Source organism: Dicentrarchus labrax, unplaced genomic scaffold (genome assembly GCF_905237075.1).
Source record: "Dicentrarchus labrax unplaced genomic scaffold, dlabrax2021, whole genome shotgun sequence".
NCBI lineage: Eukaryota > Metazoa > Chordata > Actinopteri > Moronidae > Dicentrarchus > Dicentrarchus labrax.
This window is the reverse complement of record NW_026136718.1, coordinates 1,580,379-1,604,435: the sequence shown is the minus strand read 5'-3', so window position 1 is coordinate 1,604,435 and position 24,057 is coordinate 1,580,379. Positions and strand designations below refer to the sequence as shown.

The 24,057-nt window shown below is 43.9% G+C and overlaps 1 protein-coding gene and 1 long non-coding RNA gene across 6 annotated transcripts in view; one reads left to right on the top strand and one right to left on the bottom strand.

The window, feature by feature from the left end:
- Positions 1 to 3,781: 3,781 nt before the first annotated feature.
- Positions 3,782 to 24,057, bottom strand: part of phf21b (PHD finger protein 21B) — a 74,055-nt gene continuing 53,779 nt past the window's right edge. For 2 of the 4 annotated variants that reach the window (XM_051376605.1, XM_051376607.1), the window contains exons 4-15: positions 17,226 to 17,489; positions 8,551 to 8,643; positions 7,238 to 7,591; positions 6,864 to 6,992; positions 6,411 to 6,462; positions 6,214 to 6,290; positions 6,054 to 6,108; positions 5,759 to 5,781; positions 4,975 to 5,133; positions 4,638 to 4,704; positions 4,431 to 4,534; positions 3,782 to 4,074 (exon numbers count right to left, since the gene is read on the bottom strand). In XM_051376605.1, the coding sequence (XP_051232565.1) occupies positions 3,796 to 4,074; positions 4,431 to 4,534; positions 4,638 to 4,704; positions 4,975 to 5,133; positions 5,759 to 5,781; positions 6,054 to 6,108; positions 6,214 to 6,290; positions 6,411 to 6,462; positions 6,864 to 6,992; positions 7,238 to 7,591; positions 8,551 to 8,643; positions 17,226 to 17,489 (1,656 nt within the window). In that variant the 3' untranslated portion in view covers positions 3,782 to 3,795. Of the gene's footprint in view, positions 4,075 to 4,430; positions 4,535 to 4,637; positions 4,705 to 4,974; positions 5,134 to 5,758; positions 5,782 to 6,053; positions 6,109 to 6,213; positions 6,291 to 6,410; positions 6,463 to 6,863; positions 6,993 to 7,237; positions 7,592 to 8,550; positions 8,644 to 17,225; positions 17,490 to 18,180; positions 18,353 to 24,057 lie in introns of those variants that run through there. The other 2 variants (XM_051376608.1, XM_051376606.1) reach the window with 2 other exon arrangements.
- LOC127350216 (uncharacterized) lies at positions 4,018 to 6,862 on the top strand. Of its 2 annotated transcripts, XR_007880537.1 has the most exons (3): positions 4,018 to 4,115; positions 4,274 to 6,610; positions 6,712 to 6,862. It is a non-coding gene; the product is annotated as an uncharacterized LOC127350216 (long non-coding RNA). The 2 variants fall into 2 exon arrangements; XR_007880536.1 differs by having other exon boundaries at positions 4,274 to 6,862.

Sequence of the window (24,057 nt, the reverse complement as noted above, 5' to 3'; positions counted from 1 at the left end):
TGATCATTTGTTATATTGACACATAAGTTATCGCGATACAATTTGACACGTTTCACGTTATATTAAGATAAATATATATTGTTATAATATATATTAGAAGAAGTTTGTCGTTGTAACAGGATACTGATCTCAGAAATAAACTGTATAATTTTTAGGCTGTATTAATTATTACATAAGTGGAGGCAGCCAGCCTTGCCTGAAATAAAGACCACCACTGCTAATGTCATAAAGAATTAAACACTTTAATAACATACAATCTAATCAAGAGGTGCTATTTTACGCAGCTAATTCAGTATTAAATACTAACTGCTGCTCAGTGACCGATGATAGGAGGTGTGTCAGGGATCCAAAATAAAACTGAAGTAAATTTACAAATAGAACTAGAATTACTCTAGTATTTATAGTAATATTTATTATATTTTTTGATGTTATTACACATGTATGATGTGAATATTGAAATTATTAATTGGTTGAAGCTAATTTTAACTAATTTAAACAGTATCATATTTACAGGTTAAATCTGTAAAATAAAGTATATAACTACAGTAAAGTTATTTTCCACCGCTGAGTGAATCCAAAAGATGAAGAATTTAATGTAAAGGTTTTCTTCCATAAAAGTGTAATAATTTAATATAATCAGATCTTTATTTGAGGCGAGCCCGCCTCCACAAAGTTAGTAAAAAGGCTGCAGCAGTGATTTGAGGGAACACTTGAAGAACCGTTCCCTCCACAGACGCCTCCAGGCTCCGTCTTCTGATAAAGCGCATTTTAAATCCAACGTGTGCATTTTGGCTCCGAGCGTTCAGCGACAGCGGGAACTTCGTACTGTGAGCGAATCTGGTTCACCTCGTAAAGCTGAACTAACAGTCACTAACTGTTAGTTAGCTCAGGTCTGTGAATCTTTGCATCCAAAGTATTTACAGATCAACAAACATTGGCTGGTTTTTAACAATTTGTAGACTTTCTCATCTTAGAACTTTAGTTTTTTGCACTGATTTATTAACATCGGCCTAATCAGCTTGTTGCAGCTCAGGTATTAGAGAAATAATCAGTTTCCAGCACAAACAGATTATTATTATTATTATCTCTGTAGATGTTTCCGTCCTTATAAAGATCCTTTGGATGAAGGTTCACTGACTCGAGGCCTCAGTGTGTTTCAAACTGAGTTCTTGTCGAATCGTTTATTCGTCGCTCTTCACGTGAACACGAACGTCTGCGAGGAGACGATCTGAAAAGGTTTTATCCACATTAATACGATTCGCGCCATCGAGACACAAAAGACTCGTACAACGTCTTTCTTTCAGGCTCACTGAGGCTTTTAGTTTTGAAGCCGTATTGCTCGTCTTGTTCGCTGCCTCTGAAGCCGCGGGTGCACCGGTATATTTTCAATATTTTGTGCCGTACAGACAATGCTTCTCCGACGTTCAGGATCCGTTCAGTATCTTTGATACTTATGAGACCAAACAGGTGACCTGGATATGATTCAAATAAAATAAAACCACCTCTTCGCAGTTCTAACTTCACAAATTCACTCGTTTTCTTCTGATAAAAGGCATTTTTTTCTCTGAATTTGTTCACGTTTGTGCATTAACAGGTCGCAGAGAGCTGCACCTCGACTGTGTTGTGAGTACAGTATGATAAAGAAAAAAAAAAATAAATGGACTAAATCTAACACTTAAACTGAACCTTTCTGGACCAGCAGGAAGACTAGCGAGACAAGTGGAGCGAGGAGGACGAGACGGCGACGTCCCGGTTCGAGTCTGGACCAGGAGGACGCCGGCTTTCTCCTCGCTGTCCACCGACAGTCAAAGAGAGTTGTTGCAGTTTGACGAGTTGTCCCATTTTCTGATTGACTGGTGTCTATAAAATGACGCAACAAAGACGAAAACCCTGGATTTGAAACGATTTGTACTTGAGGCAGTGTTCATCTGTCAGACTAACAGGCTCGTCACCATTAAAACGCTCATAAAACACGAGAGTAAAAAAAAAGCCAAAATATAAAATAGGCAGGGAGAAAACAAAGCACTATAGACATTATTGATAGATGATCCCAGTACAAAAACAAAGAAAACAGTTTTTGGCATATTTTCTATACTGGTTAAAGGGGAAAGGGGCTGAATGGATGCATCGCACATCGACTGAACTCCTTCGACGTGTTTGTGTTTGAGTGCAGCTGTGAAAGAAACAACACTTCCTCCCTGTTTCTCTCCCACTGTTTGTTTCAGGAACTTTACTGACGGTTCTTTCACTTTTATCTGAAGATGCAGAAACAAAAAAACGACGCCAAATCTGTTGAAATCCACCCGGATGACTTTGTTTGTAACAGAGAAACAAGGTCAGTTACACAAAGGTAGGATTGTTAATCTAGGCTCGGGCGCTATCGAGGCGTTACGGTACACCGGGGTACTTACGATCTCTTTGTATTGACTTAATCTCATCGCACAACGAACTTGCCGGGAGAAAAATTAGAGAATGTGTCTGTTACTTGACTCCAGCTGTCGGTGTTACTTCACTAAGTTGGAGTAGCTCTGATCAACCAAACTCCATTCAGAAAACAAGCATTTTAAAAGTTGTTTGCTCGTGATCGTGATCCGGTTATTGACATTAAATTTCACCACAATCGGTTTATTTTGGACTCGTACCGCCGTGTTCATCCAGATTTAAAGGGCCAATATTTACTGTGAGGCAAAAACTCGCATTTATCGGTCTGCTGGTGGGAAGAACGAACGTGTTAGAGTCCGTTGTGGATTAAATGCTGAGCTGTGATTGGTCACGTACAGGCTAGAAAAGCTGCGCCGGTTAAATACTATAAAAAAAATACAGCCAAAGTCTAACGGGAACCTTTTTAAAGCTTCCAGTTCCTAATTTTTAGTCGTTTTTCTGAGCGTTTAAAAACCGCCAGCATTCAATAACGTCGCTGCTGTCAGTTATTCGTTAATTTCAAACGTTTGAGTTTTTGTTTCTGCAGCTTCGAACAGTGATTATTGTTGTTTGAGTGGAACAGAAACAAACAGCGTTCAGGGACTCCGTCTGTGACTTCAGTAAAAACCATAAAGAAAACCTGCAATCATGATGATGATGATGAAGATGAAGATAATAATACAACGTATGTACAGTGATCCCCTTGAATACTCCAAACTTACATTATCAACAGGCATCAGCATGAAAATACTAAAATCTCCACTAGAAATGCTAATTTCTGTAGTTTTATCTTAAATACTTTTTTCTTTGACTTTAACTCTATTAATACTGAAAAAAAGTTATTCTCTGTTTTTGTTTGAAGGCTCGTATGCGTTTACATACACGATGAAAACATTTTCCTGAATTATTATGGCAAAAACATTGTTCATAGGAGAATGAGAACAAACATCTACTCGGATATATCAATGTACAGTCCTTTCACGTCCTCCGGGTTCTCACTACGACTACTCTACTGTTCTCTCTCGCTATACGCAGAACAATAATTATACCTGTGTTTAAAAAAGGGAAATATCTTTTGGACCGCGCACAAAAACTCCTTCCTGCGGCAGCACTGTAATCTAACTTTTTGTAATAAATACATTAAGGCCAAGAACATTAATAAATAGAAAATAACTTAAAAAAAGAAATCTCGTAAGCACTGTAGGTGTTGGGTTTTAAAAAATACTTGAATCGAGTGGAGGATAGAGGCTCTTTTTTCTCAGTTCTTTTCTCGGAGAAACGATGGTTAGATATTATTCAGACAAAAAGAAATCATCACTGCCCTCGACGTTCGGTAAAAAGTCGGAGCACCGTTGGAGGGAAGGGGGGGCGGGGCTAGTTGTCGGCATCGTCCTGGCTGTGGGCGTGGCTCTTCTGCAGGGGCGTGGCGGCCGAGGGGCCCGGGGCGGCGGCGGCTGTGGCGGCGGCGGTGCTGGTGGGTTTGATCCAGGACTGGGAGAGCAGGGAGGCGGCGGCGATGGTGGCGGTGGTCGTCATGGTGACCTGGATGAGCTGGTCGCGCTGTATCAGCCGGACGAGAGCTTTGAGGCGTTCGAGCGACGCCTGAGTGTCTCTCTGCTGCCCCAACAGCCGCTCCCTCAGGTCCATACATTGCTGCAGACACACAGGAAACAACCAATCAGCTTCATCCACAGGTGAGCCGGTGTTCTTAAAGAGATACCGCACACTTACAACGAGTTACTGAAGCTGTAAACCGAATTATACGACTCTACTGTGACAGATAATCTGTTCAAATCTGGATTTCGTGGGTTGAAAGTGTCTCAAAGACTCTCTCTCTCTCAACTCGTTTCAGAAACATGTTTTACTGTTCAACCGCCAACGACAGCAGCTCAACTCGCAGTACGTCACCGCTGCTGGCTGCAAGAAAACCAACGTGGCGGCGAGCGTAGCGCCAAACCGGAGGATTGAAACCGGGACTCCGCCCGCCGATCCAGCAGGGTCAGACTCACTTTGAGCGAATCGTTGAGCTTCTTGTCTTCTTCCTCCAGATGAGTGCACTCGTTCTTCAGATCGTTGTTTCGTCTCAGCAGCCGTCGCTTCTCCTCCTGCCTCACTGCACACACACACACACACACACACACACACAGTTCGTCAGCACACGTATGAACAGGCTAACAGGCTAACACACACTTGTGAAGAAGTGAACCAGTTCTCACCCGTCTTGTGTGTAACGTAGGACTGAACAAAGTTCTGTGGCCACGACATGTTCTCCTTGTTCAGGACCTGAGGACCAGATACAACAGTTATTTATTTATTTATTTACAACAATCAGACGTTACAGTTTCAGTTATTTTCATCATTAACTCGATGGTTTGGGTTCTGTTGGGACTTGAGCACAGACTGTAAGTGTAGCTGACTCTCAGCTGTGTCTCATTTAAGGATGAAGCTCTCCTGAACTACCGGTGTTGTGGTTCAGAGAGCGACCGTGTTATCTGGTGTCTCTAGAAACACTTTATAAGAACGTTACGAGAGGCGTTCCCTGGAGTTTCGTACCTTCTTCTGGCACTTGGGGCAGTACCAGGGTCCTCTGGGGGGGGTTTTGAGCGGCGGGTGGAGGCAGTTGGGGTGGAAGGCTCTGGGGCAGTTGTGGCAGGGCTGCAGCTCGCCGTCCTCCTTACAGACGGCACAGTGGTCGTCATGCTCCAAGTCCTCCTGCTCGGACACAACCAGAGTCAGTACAGCCGTACTCAACGGGTCACACACACACACACACACTCTCACACACACACTCTACAGGTCTAACACACACAAACTTTACATTTTATATTTGATGGTGCACCGTAAACAGCTCGCTGACTTATAAACATACAGTGAGTTTCTCTAATTAAAATAGTTTTTAGTGTTAATTTGATGTCTTTGTCTTTTTAATGTTATTACACTGTAAAACCAAAGCAATGAACTCTGCTATGATACAAATAATTAGACTTAAATTTGCTGTTATTATTAGATTTGTCTTAGTTTAATGTGAATGTTAAAAGTAATTATCTGTGAAATTACAGTAATTATAAATAAAAACTGTATTTGGACAGTTTACCAATGCTTATACACTGATAAACATTTATTCAACGTTTCTGTGGTGAAAAACAAATCCATGTAAAGTTACACAACAAATACTTTTACTGTTGTCACAAATGTTATAACTTTAGAAATGTATTAACAGTTTAATCTATTAAATAAACAGTAAATATAGATTTGCAAAATGTATTTTAACTTTATGTGCAAAAACAGGACCAAAAAAAAAAAACGGAGGCGTGACGTCGTCGGTCATGTGACCTACCTTCCAGCAGAAATCCTCAGTGTCTAGCGTGTAAATGGAAGCAGAGCAGAGGTTAGTGGCAGCACAGACACACAGGTGAGAGCTGGAGCAGCGTGTGGTTAGCTTAGCTTAGCATAAAGACTGGAAGCAGGTGGAAACTGTTAGCCTCTAACAACAATTAGAAGTGTCTGTATACTGACTGTTCAACGTTAGAGAGTGTGTGTGTGTGTGTGTGTGTGTGTGTGTGTGTGTGTGTGTGTGTGTGTGTGTGTGTGTGTGTGTGTGTGTGTGTGTGTGTGTGTGTGTGTGTGTGTACCTCGTGCTGACAGGAAGAGCGAACTGTTCAGGTAGTGTGAGGCCAGACGTTTACGCTGTGAACAAACAGGAAGTTGGAGTCAGATTACAAACAGCTGATTAAAGTTTTAATGTAACAATAATGAATCAATAATCAATAATCAATAATCAATGGCTCTGACCTCTGGTTCAAACAGGCCGCTGTAGGCCGGATTAGCTGTGCTTCGTCTCTTCCTCTCCTGACGCTTCGACTGGATTTCTGCCCGGAAACAAACAAACAAACAAACAAACAAACAAACAAACAAACAAACGTTTAATATAAAAGATCTTCAGGAAGCTCTGATTACATCACTTCCTTCAAGGAGCAGCGTGGACTCACCTTCCAGGTGCTCCGTGGTGACGAGGCCGAGGGCGACCATGAAGGCGATTTTCTGTCAGAGAGAGAGAGGACGTTAACGAGGAGGAAGAGGACGTTAACGAGGAGGAAGAGGACGTTAACGAGGAGGAAGAGGACGTTAACGTCTACCTGAGGGGCTAAAATATAATTAATCATCAATAATCATTTTAATAAATTTCCAGGTTTTCCAGGATGTGGGAAACTTGTGAGCAGTTAATCAATTTCTCTGATTTCAGCTCCTCAAATGTTTTCTGCTTACTTTAGTCCTAAAGTAAATTTCCAGGTTTTCCAGGACGAGTTTTCGGGATTTGTAGAAAGATTCAAAACATTTCCAGATGATCAGTTATTGATCTGCAGGAGCTGCTGTTGGACTATTGATCACAATAATCGATCAGAAACTGTTCGTACAAAATAAAACTGGATTCACTTTCTCACCTCGGGGTCTTCGTCTTTCTTCGGGGACGGGGATTTCGGGGCCGGTGGGGCGTCCTGTGACGGGAGGTCAGCCGGGGCCCCCGGGGACCCCTCAGTGCTGCTGGGGGCCTGCGGCTGGATTATTATCACCTGGTGACACAAACATATGCATAAATATATGTGTCATCAATTAATAATCAATTATTTAACATTAAGCTTTTTGTTTGTGATCAGCAGAAAATCAACAGACAGAAAACTTCAATCATTTTTCATATTGAACGTATTTTTAAAATCAGGGTTGGTGTCGGGTTGTGGGGGAGTTAGGGTAGTTTGAGGGGGAGGGGGGGTTGTGGGGGAGTTATGGGAGGGAGGGGGGTTGTTGGGGGGACACCAGCCTTGTTATCAGCGCTGAAGAGCAGTGGCTGCACCTTGACGGCCTCGCTGACGGCGGACACCCCATTGCCGGAGGCGGGGGAGGCGGCGATGATGGCGTACGCCACGCCGGGACCCGCAGATGCGTGCTGGGCGGGGCCGCCGGAGTCTGGGCCCCCGGACGGAGCCGGGGGAGGCGAGGCGTCGCTCTGGCCGTTGGGCTGGTGGTCGGGGCTGAAGGTGCTGTTGGCGGTGGGCAGGGTGGGGCCCTGGCTCTTGGGGCTGACCACGGCTGTGGCCCTCTGCAGGCTGAGAGGCTGCAGCTCCTGGCAGGGACTGTGGGGGAGGCTGTCGGGGATCTGGGTCTTTGGCCTGACCTGTGGGGGGGGGGCAACAGAGAGGAGGGAAGCTGTTAAACCACCTCAACGCAGCAGGAAGAACGAGTTTATAAACTGATCGGAAGTGTCACCAGACTCCATTCAGAAAACTGCTCGTTTAACAGTTAATGAACCAGCAGCTCAACAACATTATAAAGTCTGTTTATTATAGAGTTCTGTCTGTCTGTCTGTCTGTCTGTCTGTCTGTCTGTCTGTCTGTCTGTCTGTCTGTCCCTCCCTCCCTCCGTGGAGAAATGAGCAAATGAAACATTAAAGAGAAACTGTGGAGCAGCAGAGAGAAGATGGAGAAAGGATCAATTCATGGTCAATAATCAAATATTCAGTGAACAACTGAGAACCAGGATGAACTCAGAGTATGTGAGGAAGAGGAGGAGGAAGCACTTTCTACCGCTCGAGGCTCTGAAACTGAATTTCTGGGGGAAATAAATGAATCCTGGTTTGTTTCTGTCGACCTTTGAACTCTCCTGTTAACTTTCTGCCAATGTGGGAAAAAAAGATTGATTATAATGAGAAACTTCATCAAAATATTGAATCAATATCTCAAAGTCATTATTTTGATAAAAAATAAAGTCTGATTGATTATTGATTAATCAGTTATAAACACTGTCTCCTGATTACTGACATTAGTCTCACACACTGACACACAGCGTGTTTGTGCCGCCACCTGCTGGACGTCTGCAGACGCTGCAGTCTGGAGGAGTCAGTGTCAGTCAGTGGTCGAGAGTTTTATCTGCATGTTTCTGTAGCAAAGCTCTGATTTAATCACATGGATCAATATCTGCTCATAATAAATTATATTGGAACTTATTAATAAAGTATTAATTAATATCTGAAGGTGGTTTTAGAATCAATAACATACATCTTTCAGTCTAACATGTGACCATAATCAATCAGTGTGTGTGTGTGTGTGTGTGTGTGTGTGTGTGTGTGTGTGTTACCTGAGGTAGCACAGTGGCTGCTTGTCCTGCCAGCCGGTGCAGTGAGCTGACTTGAGGCACCTTGATGGGCACAGCAGTGAGAGTTCCCAGCATCTGAAACACACATGAACACAACACTTAGACTCATTTACAGCGAGCTTCATCCTCATCATCCTCATCATCATCATCATCATCCTCATCCTCCTCATCCTCATCATCCTCATCATCATCCTCATCCTCATCATCCTCATCCTCATCATCATCATCCTCATCATCCTCCTCATCATCATCATCATCCTCATCATCCTCATCATCAGGTGATCAGAGCTGAAATCTGAGAGTTTGGATGTCGGAGCTGAAGTTCAGTTTATTCTTTACTTTAAGTTTTCCAGGACAACAGAGATTATTTCCAGGTCATTTGGATTCATTTCCAGGTGTTTCCGTGACTGGTCCAATCCAGTTAAACTAGTTTCCAGGTCTTCCAGGTTTTCCACTCGGAGCCTTTTCCTGCTGTTTAATAAAATAAAGTATTTAATAGATTTAAACCTCCGACTGGAAGAACTTTATTAGTGTTTACGACCGCCATCGTCACGTGTTGACTTTAATGAGATGGAGCCACATCGCCGCCACTTCCTGTCCACCCGGAGCGTCCAATGAGCCGTCAGCGTTTATAATCCCCCCCCCCTCCTCCTCCTCTGGAACGCAGCTCGCCTCCTTTCTTCTTCTGTGAAAATCCCTTCGTTCCATTGTATTGTGCTGCAGAGCGCCGCGGCGAGGAAGGGGGGGGGAGGCAGGCCTGTTCCCATGGCAACTGCCGAGATGAAAATTCTTGCAGTGCAAGGGCTTTCATTTTCGTAATTGCTTCCTCTTTTTCTCCAAACCTAAGCACCTTCTCTTCAGGGGGCCTCCTCCTCCTCCTCCTCCTCCTCCTCTTCCTCTCCACTGTGAGCAGAAACCTTGGATCGGTGATTTCCTGGTTTTTCTTTTTAATGATTTTTGTTTCCTTTCTTCAAAATACCAAAGTCGATACGATCACTGAGACAGATGACAGCTCTGCAGCAAACACTGACACAGACCTCCTCCCCCCTCCTGACCCCCCCCATCTTCATCCTGCAGGTTGGGGGGAGGAGGGGGGAGGATATAAACACTGTGCAGTGAGTGAAAACAGTGGAGGGAGACGGTTGAAGGTGGAGTTTTTCCTCTTTGGATGGAGCTAGGCTAACAGTTTCCCTCTGCTTCCAGTCTTTGTGCTAAGCTAACACTAAACTCCCCCCCAGATGGTCAGCCTCAAACTTCCTCTTTTCTTATTGTTTGGATGTGAGAGCGCCCCCTAGTGGCAGAAACTACAGCCTCCAGTTTAATCTCATTGAAGTTGAACATCCAGTGTGACGCTGCGGGGAGCAGAGGAGGGTGAACCCGTCAGCTGAAGGAAGAGGAAGAGGAGGAGGAGGAGGAAGTGCACTCACAGCAGAGGATCAAACAAACAGACATGTTTCTTCTCTGCGACAGTCAGCAGGATTTATCTGACAGAAACTGCAGTGATTCTTTCGTCCAGCGGGCGGCGCTGTTTCACACAAGCTCCTTTTGGTGCTGCTGAACTTTCAACTTTTGACATTTTCCGAGTTATTCCGACACTAAATTATTCCGGGATGTAATTTAATTCTAATTTTAGAAACACTCAAACACAGCTCTGATTGAATGTGAACAACCATCAACATCTGGTTTTATATCAGGACTTTTTTAACTGGGGGGGGTTCAACCTGACATCAAACGGAACAAATTAAATATCTGTTCCTTCTCTTTTCCCGAACACAATCACTTCCAGGAACCTTGAATAATGAGAATAATAGAGGAACGAACGAGCCAATAACGATTAATACATCTATAAACTGATCAATAAATCAGCTGACCGTGAGTGATTCTGCTCCACTGACCTCAGACCAGCAGGAATATAGTGCAGTTACCATGGTAACGCTCTTCCTCCTCTCATTCATCACATCTCATCAGTCCTTCTCGAGTCCCCCCCCCCACCCAGTCCTCCTCCACAGCACCTGCAACATTCTCCAGATCCTCCTCAAGGACCACTGGAACTTCCTCTAAAGAACCCTGAAGAACCCAGAACCACCACAATGTTCTCCAGCTTCCATTAACTCAAGAACGTCCTCAAGGACTAAAACCTTTTCCAAGAGTCAGATCTTGTCTATAACCCCGGGAAGACCTTCAGACGCTAGAACCCCTTTACAACCTGTCTAACTTACTCAAATACTACAAACATTTAAAAATGACCTTGAGAACCTCTGCAGGAACCACTAGAACCCCTAGAACGTCTTCTGTCAGTGTTTTTCCACCAAATTCAATCTGGATCTTGAACCGGTTTTCTTGGAACTAGCTCCCCCCGGTTTTGAGTGGAACTGTAATCAAGGATGGACGCGTCGTCATCAGAGGACGTTGCACAACAACCTGGAGAACACGACACTACTTTGGTTCCCAAGGAGAACCGGCTATTATTTGTTTTTCAATGTGGGAACCAACCTTTTATGTATTTTTGGATTTAAATACTCAAAACGGTTCAGAACTTGTTCAGTGAGTCCTAAACCTTTATTAAGGACCAGTGGGTCTTTCTCCAGGACCTCATACATCCTCCATAATCAACAGAACCTGCACAGTATGAAGAACCTTGTCCAGGACCACTGAAATCTTGCCTTAAGCACCAAGAATCAGGACCTGTAGAACCTCCTCAACAACCAAAATACGTTTCTTAACACTCCAAGATCGTCCTCAAGGACTCCGAATCCTCCTCCATCACCTGTAGAACCTACATAGGAAAGTCTTTGTTATAAGACATTATTTATATTTGAACCTTAAATAATAAAATCAGTATTGTTTTTTATTTCCTTTTTATGACTTAAGCATAAAAATTTGACGCTGTTTGGATCTATTGATCAAAACAAAACAAAAACATAGCGGTTATGTGATTTTCAAACATCAAAATTAAAGATGTTTTCAGGGTCAAAAAGAGAAGAGTTTGAGTAAAGGTGGAGAAACCCTACAGACGTATGAAACTGGATCATAGCTCAAACACTTTCTACACTATTCTCAGAGTGAGGCGTTAAGATTGTGTTTCTCTTTTTTAAACCACCTATTACCTCATTTTAAAATAAAAATCCAATAACCTTCAATCCCCGTTGGATACTCTGACCCTCTCTGATAAAGTAATGGCGTTCTCTACACCACGGCGGCGTCGTGGCCTGAATGCTCATTCACAGCTCTGAGTGGGAACGCGGACCCTCGGAGGGGCCAATCTACCTTCCTCCGGCTCTGACGAGACTCGGAGGCGGATGGCGGAGACGACCTTGGCTGCTGTTTAAAGAGGATAAAGACGTCTTTGGAAGGCGGCGAGATGGAGAGCCATGAAAGAGAGGCAGGATCAGACTTTTCAAACACATTCAACCTCCTCGTAGCCTTTCTTTGTTCCTCTGCTTCAAGCTAACAGGCGCTAAACACAACGGCAACTGCAATCACTGGTCAACAAACACGTTTTTAAGGTGGAGGGCCTCTAAAAATAAACTGTTATCACCTCTCAGGAGGGTTTCTGAGGGTTTCTGAGATCCATCTTCAAACCCATACAGAGCTTCTGTCATTCGGTTTGAATAAGACCTTTAAAACCTGTTTCATCACTTTGTTTTGGTTTATTTTATCTCACAATCTCTATATTTATATTTATATCTCTGACAATGTGAATGTTAGTTTAGTTAACGCAGAAGAACTGAATAAACCCTTTGTAAACCTACATCAGGGACAGGATTCACCAATCAAAGATGTTTATAAGAAGATTGGATACATAAGAAGGATACTTCAAAGACCTGAACTTTAACTGAATTAAGGTTTTATTGGTGATTGTTGGAAACACTAACAGAGACAGTTTTAATGAGTTTTATTTTGTTTCTGTCCACTTTAATGAAGTTACGATGATCTGAAGGTAAAATGAGTGTTTTAGTGAATGGAGTCTGGTGGAGAGTGATATTATAGTTAAACTAAAGGTCTATTATTGGGTTGGGTGACTTATTTTACGCAAAACTTACAGCAACTGTTACTTTACGTATAAGTTCACTGTCTTTGTTGTTCTTAATGAACTTATTCTGTTTCAATAACAAATTTACTGCAAATCACTAAAATTGCAAACAACTTTCAACCAAATTCCATTTAAATTTCTTACATTTTTAGGGTTGAATCGCGTTAAACTGAAACCTGACAAAAGTTCGGAGAAAGTCTGTGTGTGTGTGTGTGTGTGTGCGTGTGTGTGTGTAAGGGCCTCTCAGAGTTCACTGAAGAGCTGAAACAATGCAGTTATAATGTGTGCACTCATGCAGAGCAGCAATCCCATTACACCTCATTATTGATCTCCAAATTAGTGGCCAGGTGGTCTGAGGGACCTGCCGCCCCCCCTCCCCCCTCCTCACAGCAGCCGGGCTGGCCTGTGATTGGCCGAGCGTTTATGACTGTGGATTGATGGAGGCAGGAGCAGCGTGGAGGCCTGCGAGGGGTTTTTTCTTTTTATTGCATCGTGCTCGCAGGCAGGCAGCTGGGTGAGGAGTGCCCACTCCCTCTGAACAATGCAGCCATAAAGAGCCCGCAGACAATCCCGCTGCCTGACCCCGTCACCCCCGCCGGTGGAGAGGGAGAGAGTGAGGACACGGGGGAGGACGGAGGGGGGAGTCTGGGTTTGACACTTTGATCAAACGCAGCAGCTTTATCGCAGCGAACGTCTGCGTTAGTGTCAGAGCCTCGGACCCGTTCTGCATCCCAACTGGAGCACGAAGCAACGTTAAGCCCCCGAGGAGTCAGCCAATCAGAGACCTCTGATCCTGACAACTTCTGAACTTCTCTTCAACTTCTATGTTACTAAAACATTTTTAACATCATCGCTCTAATGTCTTTAATCTCTGGTTCTCTGGATTTCATACGTGTGAAGTAGAGGTGGGCGATATATATCGTTTGCGATAATATCGTCATTGTTGTTTTGACGATGTGCAAATTTCCATTATCGAGTATTTAAATTACTTAGACAAAAACAATGAAACGCCCGCGGAAACGCCTCACATCCATTAATACGGTGCAGCAGCGTCTCTACAGCATGACAGGATTCAGTCACACAACTAGTGGGCTTACGTGATCACATGACGTCATCACGTGACCTCTCGCTAGCATCCTCCTTGCAACAGTTTAGCAGCGCGTTGTGATGATAGAGAGAAAATTCAAGCACCTCCAGTCCCTGAAGCTACCGGTACTTCAGATGATTTAGTGCCGAGACGTGGGTCCTATGGGCTTCAGCGTTCAGAGCGCTGCGCCTTCAGCGGTAAAAGATGTCAGCGGAGACGTTTTTTTAGCGGAGCGCTCAGAGCGCTTCAAGTTGAAATCTGTTCAACCTTTAACACCGCTGACCGCTCGGAAATGAGTTTTTGAGCTCTCTCAGCGCTGTAAACGCGTTTGGTGGACACAAGTCCAGCTCAGACAATTCTAATCACATTTTAAAGGATATCGACTGATTATCGTTATCGCCAAAATCCCAAAAAATATTGAGATATTATTTTTTGCCCATATCGCCCACCCCTAGTGTGAAGTTAATTTTATTTATATAACTCAAATCAAAACCCTTTAAATAACGCTTCTCTTAAAGGTTAGATATGAGATATTAAACATTACATTATATACAGACACAGCGTCACATGGTGTCTCTCTCCCTCTGCCTGTGTTGTATCGCAGCCTTTCTGTGGTTTGTTTCCATAGCCGGTCTGCTCCGACTGAAACTGCTGTTTTTATCATCTACGTCGGTGAATTAAGGATTTATTTCCACCAAACCAGAGTTGGTGATTGTTGGAAACACTAACATAGATGCTTTTAATTAGTTTTATTCTGTTTCTGTCCACTTTGAATGAAGTTACGATGATCTGAAGGTAAAATGAGTGTTTGTGTCTCTGGAGTCTGGTGGAGAGTGATAGTGATATTACGGCTGTTTGTGGGTAAACTAAAGGTCTATCTCTGTAGGGATCCTTTCCATAATGCTGTCAGACACTGACAATACAATAATAATCCTAAAGTGTTCACTTTAAGAGTAATAATAGTAATGTTTTTCTTTCTAGATCGCCCCCACCCGTCATAAATGTGGAGAGTCTGAATTGTAATTTGCTTTGTAAACTCTTAATGTTAACTGGACAAAAGATATTTGAAGACATCATGTTGGATTCTGGGTAACTGTGATGGGCAGTTTTCCACTATTTTCTGACTAAACAATTGGTAATATTTCAATAACTAATCAGTCAGCAGCCATTATAAAGTTATACAGTATTTATAACCAATTAAAGTCTGTATTTAAATTCAAATGTCATTCTTTTGCTCATCTATTTAAAAGGATATCAATCAAACCTTCAGAAAACTCTTTGTGTTTTAAACTGTTTCAGGCAGGAATTAATTCACACTGTGACTGACGACATTTCAGAATAAGATCCTTTGATGGAAACCTCGTTATTCATGCTCACAGAACAAAGTAATAAAAGAGAAATGAACCCTCGTCTGTCTTCGCGGAGGCTTTAGAGAGTCTCCACCGACAGTCTATTTTAAGGTTTCATGATAACAGACACATTCCATCTTATTAGACATGTTGACGGACGGACGGACAGAGGAATCATAAAGCGGGAGCACGAGGGCCCCGAGGCTCGGCACTGTTCCCTGTGTGGGGCCGTGCAATTACAGTAATAGTGTGGAGGCTGCCAGTGTTGAGCGTGAAGCTCTGATCCCCGGCTGTGTGCTGATGGAGGTGATGGTGCTGAATACTGAGTGTGGAGGAGACTGCGGCCTGAATCCTAACCGACACTCAGAGGAAAAATACAACATTTACCTTTCCCTCCGCTTCCAGCAGCACAATGTGTGTTTTACAAATCACAAAACATATCCCATTATGTTTGTTTGCTGCATAATAAGATCTTTAATGTTGATCTGCTGCTGCATCAGGTGGATTAAACCTCTGCTTCACTCAACTACATCAAATCCTTTCAAACTACAATGGTTTCTGTCACATATATGATGGAACAATGTGTCAAATAATGAGTTAACCTATAGAAAGGTAATCCCTGAATCCACGTTTACAACCTCTCTTTCTGTTTTTTGTGACTAGCTGACATCGGCCCAATGTGAGTGTGAAGTCTTTATAATGAGAAACTTTCTCCTGGTGTTGACATAGTATCACAAACTCATTATGTTAGACAAGAGATTAAACACAGACACTGCTGCGGGGTTAGCAGCTAAAGTAACTAACCACTAACAACAAGATTTATGGGGCGTTCTTTTTATCTTGTACTCTCGACTCGCAGCTCGAGAGTGACGTCACATCCGTGTTGGAAAACGAATAAGTGGGTTTTTGCGTTTCTGTTTGGCACACAACACGACGAGCTTGGTTGCAACGTTCGGCTACTGCTCTGCTTTCTGCTCAAGACTCGGCATTGTTGTCATAGCAACATGGAGCGTCTCTAGCCAATTTCAGCTCCACAAGCTACTAAATAACTAATTTGGCGGTATTTAAAGGCACACTATGCAAGATTTGTACCTTAATATAACAGCTTTGAAATCATTTCGATGGTAAACAAACTCGTAGTATAGCGAATCATCCCGATAGCAACGCTGGGGAGGGACGCCGCTGGCAGAACCAGCAATGCAAGTCTGAAGGTGGCGTCCCGCCAAATCTCGCGAGAATCACAAATCGCTTTACGGCGCGACGTCACATACATCAGCGACATAAGAAGCAGCCTCAATGGAAGACGTTACCTGGTCAGTAGACATCTTCGGAGTCTATCTTTGCCTGTTCGATGTCCGACGCTTCCATCCTACTGAACATGTACCGGTATACGGGGGGGGGGATCAGGCTGTGAGTGCAGAGACGCAGAGCCGTATATAGAGACGGCTCTGGTGGTATTTATGACAGTTAACGTTAAATACAAGTACTCCGCAGCGACTCTAGGGGGAGCTGTTTGACAAAACCAGAAAACTGCATAGTATGCCTTTAACTCATAATAAGACTGTAGCGACTATCTCTAGGTAACAGCACACAGTGCTGTGTGTACGACTTCTTCATTTGTTACAACAAAGACACAAGTGCTTAAAATAGTAGAAAACCTCAATGTTTACTATGTGTGATGCTCGGAGTAGCCATCTTGGTAACTGAACTCGGGGTCCTCTGAGTTCAGAGGACTTGACGAGTCGTATTTACGTATGTTTGCAACTTCCAGTTCGTAACTCAGGAAACCGACTCGCAGATCGAGTTCGGTGGACAAATAGAACGCCCCCATTATTTCCCCCAGGAAATCTCCATAAAAACTGATCCAGTTTCACCAAAATCCCCAAATAAAGTTATAAAGTTGTGCTTTTATAAAGTTTAAGTACCGACGATCCGACTGCAACAAGCTACCTGTAAACAGCCGTCCAATCAGAGCGGAGCAGAAACACAAACCAGGAAGTGGGTTTGAAAGCGTGTTAAACTGCACAGAAGTTTATCTTCCGTCACTGCACCAACACCTCACCTGCACAGGGGTTGGTAAGCCCCTCCCCCTGCGCAGGGGTTGTAAGCCCCTCCCCCTGCACAGGGGTTGGTAAGCCCCTCCCCCTGCACAGGTGTTCCAGGTGTTGTGACGTCAGGGGGTTTTTACCTGAGAGGGAGGCAGCTCTCCGGCTCTCCTGCTGCTGCTGAACGGGTGGACTCCGGCGGACGCCACTCTGCCGCCCGTCTGGAGGTTGATGGGGGACGTCTGCAGCGGCTCCGAGCTCGCCGCCTTCTGTCCGTTAATGTGTGCGGTCACCATGGAAACGGGAGCCTTGGCCGGCACCACGGAGATGGCGATGCCCTGGCTGGGAGGCTTGATGAGAGACAGCGGCTTAGGCGTCCCTACAGGACAACTTCTGACTGCCAGCTTCTGCAGGGAGACAGAGAGACAGACAGGGAGAGAGAGAGAGAGAGAGAGAGAGACACAGGAAGGGAGAGAGAGACAGGGAGAGAGAGACAGAGAGAGAGAGACAGGGAGAGAGAGAGAGAGTCAGTTTATTCAGTAACTGCAGGAGTTTTCAGTGTTTGTACACAGAGCACACTGCATTGCTGTTCTCACTGACTACTTCAGAAAACTACAATACCCATCAGCACTGCTCTCACTACTCTAACTACTCTCACTACTGTAACTACTCTCACTACTCTCAGTACTCTCAGTACTCTCACCACTCTAACTACTCTCAGTACTCTAACTACTCTCACTACTCTAACTACTCTAACTACTCTCAGTACTCTCAGTACTCTCAGTACTCTCAGTAGTAGTGTGTCTCTAGTAGCAGCACTCACACCAACATCTGACACTTGAAATCAGTTTGTGAGAATAAAACTCGGTGGATGAACAAAGAGACAAAAACTACTACAGCAATAAATGAGTTTATAATAATATTATAATAATATTCCTTATTAAGTCATTAGTGGGTTCAGAAAAGTTTATTACATTGTTATTATTAATGCTAATGTGTTTCTGACAAATACTACAAACATTAATGTTTATACCAACAAACGTCAACAAATAAAATATCTGTTAATATCAATATATGTAATAAATACAACACATTTACCTTCAGAACGTTCAGCACTGTACAGGAACACTAACACTACATCTAATAACACTACAGCTAATAACACTACAGCTAATAACACTACAGCTAATAACACTACAGCTAACACTGCTGTGAGTACTTTGTGACAAACTGTTTGTCTGCTGTGTCTTTACACTCTGATGTGAAACAGTTCAGTGTCTTCGTCCACACTGCTGCTCCACTTGTCCTACAGTCCTACCCAGCAGACCCCTCCCCCACCCTGCCTCCTCCTCCTCCTCCTTCTCCTCCTCCTCCTCCTCCTGGAAAAGAAAAATACATCTTCCAAAGCAGAGATAAGTACATCTCGCTTTCCCCTCCGCTTCACCCTCGCACTGCTGAAAAGAAGAGGCTCTCTAAATATTTTATATTCCATCCCGCTGCCCCTTCTCATCCCGCCGCTGCCTTTCTTTATGCCTTTCTGTGGACTACAGTGGGGGCTGCTGCTGCTGTGTGTGTGTGTGGGGGGGGGGGATTTCTGTTTCTCTGGCAGGAGCAGACAGTTTGTGCATCCACTGGAAAAAAAAAAAAAACCTGAAGGATTTCAGTGGCTTACAGTTGGAGAGCCGAGTGTCCTCTGGTTCATATAAAGATAAATAAAGAAAGAATCATTCAGTCACAATAACTCACTGATTCACATCAAGTTTGAATGGATGAATCCAAACGAGCTCAATGTTACTTTTATTCCTCCAGAATGGAAAAGCCTCCCTCCCCCGACTCCCAGCCCCTCCCACCCCCCATTATTGCTCTATTATCCTCCCAGAGTGCTGTGAGGGGGTGAAGGGGTGAAGGGGTGAGGGAGGGGGTTTACACATTCATTTAGGGCCCCCGCTGCTGCCCTGAGATGCTGCATTACTAATCAGGTAGTCCTCCTTAAAACAGAGGCTGCAGCTTTAAGGTGGACTGGAAGAGTTACAGGGTTGAGGGAGGGGGGGGGGGGAGGAGATAAAGAAGCTAGCATGCTAGTGAGCGGCTAAAGGAGGCGGTGTGGCGGTGTGGGGGAGGTAACGGCGTCCAGCCGGTGGAGGCGAGGTGAACATCATGCTGTATACTGAGCTCTTAAATCAACTTCTACATAAGACTCAATACAATCAGACTGCTGGTGGAGCGGCCCCCTGCTGGTCGTTAGAGAGACTGCAGGTTTCAGAAGCTGTGATTATATACAGACTCATTATGTTCATTAATTAACAGCTGCAACGAGTCCAACGTCAGTCCTAATGACATAATATATATAATTACATTATATTATATAATAACATATCTTCAGTTTCTTCTTATTATATTTCTAGTTTTAATATCAAATTACAATTATCTGAACTTTAAGATGTTTTAACATTTATCTGAATTATTGCTTATAGTACTTCAATTAATAATGTAATCATTAGTTACTGTAAGTACTTCCTTTCTACTACTAATACTTTTATTACAACTAATAGTACAACTACTGCTACCTCTGTTACTGTAAGTATTCCTACTACAGTTACTATTACTTTAAGTATTTCTACTATTATTACAGCAAATACAACAACTATGAGTTGCAGATACTATTACTACTGTTATTATAATACTGGTATTAAGTAGCAGCAGTTTTATTACTACAACTACAAACACAGAGTTGTCTGTGTATCAGATGGTTCTGTGTAACAAACCTGCTGTAAGTAAACTCACAGCTACAGTTTTGCTGACAGCAGAAGAAGTGAATGACTGGCGTTCTCCGGAGCGTTGGGTCTTAGCCCGACTCTCCCTGTATTCGTTCACATGTTGTTATTTATTAATTCCCCCTCAACAATGAGCGTGGCGGGCGCCATTGTTTCAGGGGATCAATGTAATCCACAGGCGGCCCCAGCAGCCGCCTGCACCGGGACCCAGGGGCCGCCGCTCGCCTTTCAGCGTTTGTTGGAGCTGATTGTCTCAAAGGTCACTCATTTAAAGCCTCTCTGGGCTGGAGAGCAGAGGCCGGGCCCTCCTGGAGGGAGTGAATGAAAATACACAACGTGATAACAGCGGGAGTCACGCACACATTTCAGATTCTCTGAGAGCACCTGGAATTAGATTAAAGGAGGATTTACTGAGAAAGACGTAAAGCAACACGACCTCAGAACATCTGCTCTGAACCGACACACAACCAGAGGAACAGTCAGAAACAACCTTCAGAGATTAAAACAAGGTGGTTCAGTTAGCGTCGGAGCTAAATGTCAGAGCTAAAGTCCCGTCCTCATCACTGAAACAACTCATTTACACACTGATCAGCCTGTAATCAATGGGTTTTTTAGATGTTAATGAATGCGTTATTACGTCTGAAATATACTGCCTACAGCAGCATGAAAGGATGCACTGATGTGTAACGTATAAATGTTCTACCGACATACAGAATAGCATTATTCTGTGTATCTTCAGGTGTTTTTCACCTCTTAAAAATCCCATTATCCACGCAGAAACCCCATTAAAACATCTGAATCCATTAACTATTAATTAACCCTACATCGAGGTTTAACCCCAAGTAAAGAAGCCATTAATTAATTTGCACCTTAATTGAAAATGGAATTTAAAAAGAGGCACAAAACCCATTAAAAGGAGCTTAATTCAGTAGATTACAGTCTGTTACAGAGCTGCCAGGTTTAAACTGGAAATCAGGTGTCAAGTAGTTTTTCTCTTTTGATGGAGCTAGGCTAGCAGTTTCTCCTTGCTTCAATGTGCTAAGCTAGGCTACATACTAACACACTAACTGTACTGGCTGCTATTAGCTAGTTAGCGGTCTGTACTGGAAGGGCAGGTTTAAAAGTTTAAACACTACTAGTGTAGGAGCAGAGGGACCCTGCAGGGAATACTGCCGGGGAGCTGAATGAGCCACAGAACCGGAGCGGGGCGGCTTTTTATTCTGGGACATTCCTTGGATCTTAAACGCCAGGAGAGGCCGGGCTGACACCCCCAACCAAACAATAAGAATTAAAAGTCAAACTATAACAAACATCAGAGAATTGGAGCTCCTGCTGAACTCCAAACAGGTTAAAATCCTTCAAACTGAAGTCAGAAACCTCGTGAGACTGAACACTGCTTGATAGAGGCCGGCTGCCTCTATTGCACATCTCGTGGCGTTACGGCCCCTCAGGTATGGACCGTCAGACAAAAACAGCTCCTCTGATTCCTCAACACATTTATCTCTAACAGCGAGCAGAGGAATCGTTTGAAGGTGCTTCGTCTTTCCAGAGGAGCCATTTCAGATATTGTTTGACCCCCTGAGAGTGCTGCGTAACTTGTACAACAGATGTGAAGACACGTGTCCAAAATCAAATCAGCATGAAGAAACGAGACTTTGGGTGTCGACCCCCCCGAGCAGAGCGCTCCACCTCACAGGGAGAGAGGAAGTCTTAATAACGTTACGTTTTAACGAGCTATTTTCTCCACATATCTGGTTAAATTGGACGCAGGCCGCAGTGGCTTTCATCAGCGTCCACTCGCCGCTCACCTTTCATCCTCGCAGCCACTCTAATGGCGACTGGACGCCCTGATGAGGGGAAATGGGCTTTCTAGTGCGTGCCCAATTTTCTGCAGCTACATGCGTTAACTCTCCTTTGAGAGCCGATGATTCACTTTGGCAAATATTGTCCGACTGCGAGCAGCTGCACATGAAAGTGTGAATACTTGAGACATGAATCTGTCCATTAACGGTCTCCAAACCACAGATATCTGTCCAGAAAGGAAGTTTACCAACAACTAAAACACTAAATAATCGATGGAAGGGGTTCTCTCACATAAAATCAATAAGAAAAGAGTAAGCGTGATGAGGTGGTGAAGTAGCATGGGATCATGGGAGTTGTTGTCTTCACCACCATTGGCGTCATTGCAGTCAGCTTCTCCCGGTTAGGATTCCTTCAGTGTTCATGGTTCAGGAGGTTTCTACCGGGAGCCCAATGATCCACAGAGGTCTCCTCCTCTCCAACACAAACAGACCCGCTGATTAAAACCACTAAACACACTGAATAAAGCAGTTCCACCTTAAACACACTGAATAAAGCAGTTCCACCTTAACAATCACTGCTTCTCCCACGCTGTTGGACAGACAAAGGACGTCCCGGAGGGGCTGCGAGCCGAGCTGCTGCTAACGTTAGCTCAGCTTGTTTCTCTGATAACTTAAGATCCAGACGTCCAATGACTAAAATCCTTCATCCGGTTCAAATCTAGAGTTAAAAAGCACCAAGATCTAAACAGTGGATGGTAACAATGTGGCTTCAGACTGGATCAACAGTCAATGTATGACAGCTTCTGACAGACAGGCACAACGCTGACGCAGGCACAAAGGGGATATGACGCCATCGACAGGCGACCGGTGAAACGCAGCGTTACCTGAATAAAATGACAGATTTCTCTGAGTTTGAACATTGTTGGAAACATTTGGGATAATGGAAGAACTCAACTACATATAGAACATAGAGCCAGAGCGTATACACTGTTTGATGAGGATGATGTTATTGATTAGAATCAATCAATAGTCAAACTGAGATCACGGTAAATTGCAATCTTTCAAAATGGCCGACCACATTTCTTCCCTTGTTCTTCCGAATACTGACAGTGATGCTTCAGTGATATTAAACAGAGAAATTACATGTGAGAATCTGGAGACATCAACTGTTGCCAGTTAAACATCTTTTAAATGTTTAATCAGGTATCCGAGTCGTCATCTATCCACTAATCAATACATCGATCGACTGCCTCTCCGCTGCTTGTGGACACTTCCTGCTGCTGGTTCAATACGGCTGCCGATGCTCTGCGTCACGTTCCAATGAACTCTGTTTCACATGAGGAAAATCAGACCGGGGGCGTGTTTGATTTGCATTTAAATGGATTTATTGTCCGCTGACGGTGTGACGGGCGGAGACTGACCACATGATCAATCCGCTCTGTGAGAGGAAACTGAGTTTGTTTGGCTGCGTGATGAACATTTAAATGTGACGGTTATCAGACGAAGAGCAGAGCAGCAATACTAACAATTAATGTGGAGAGACACTGATTATCAATACGACTGATTGTTATTGATTATCTGTCAGTCTGATCAGCATAAAGCAACAAGTGACTGAATCCTGCAGAATATTTGATGAACAATATGGAATTTCTGCTGTTTAATAAAGGAAAGGTGTTAATTATCGGATTCCTCGAACGCTTAAATTACTATGACTATTATTTTATTATTATTATTATTATTGACGTAGTCCTTCATTGTACAACGCCACCACTTTTTGATCGGGTAGAGAATAATAATAAGTTTGCTAATAAATTAGTCCCGACTCACCACGTTATCAGGACGTGGTGTGATTGTCAGACAACAAAAACACAGCATCACTTCCCTGTTTTATGAGTACTGAGTGACCCTGTTGTTAATCTTCTTTTTAATAAACTGCTTTCAATACAGGGGCAAAAAACGAGGCAACAATTAAAAGAAGTTTGTAGTTTAATGTTGCTGAAGTAGCTTAAACTCGGCGGTGCCACCTTCAGTAAGAGCTGCTGATATCTAATATTTAACCAGCGGCTGATCTCTCTGCGCTGTACTCCTGAAACATTCATCGGTTCAAACCTAATCTGAGCTCGGGACATGAATCTGACTTTATCAGAGCCGTCTTCCTGTGCTCGTCTCCGTCCCGGGAGGCTCGCACTCAACTCGATCTGAGCGTCTCGCTGCAGAGTCACAATTAGATGATCCACTGCTGCACGAACCGGCACCGCCTCACAATCAGATCCAGGACGGATGGGGAGCTCGGGTTTTGTCGCACTGACACGTGTGACGGTCTGTGCAGCCTCTGGAGTGTTTCCCCTGCTGGGCCGCAGCCACCGGTCCCGCCGCTGTGCGAACAAACAGTGTGTTTG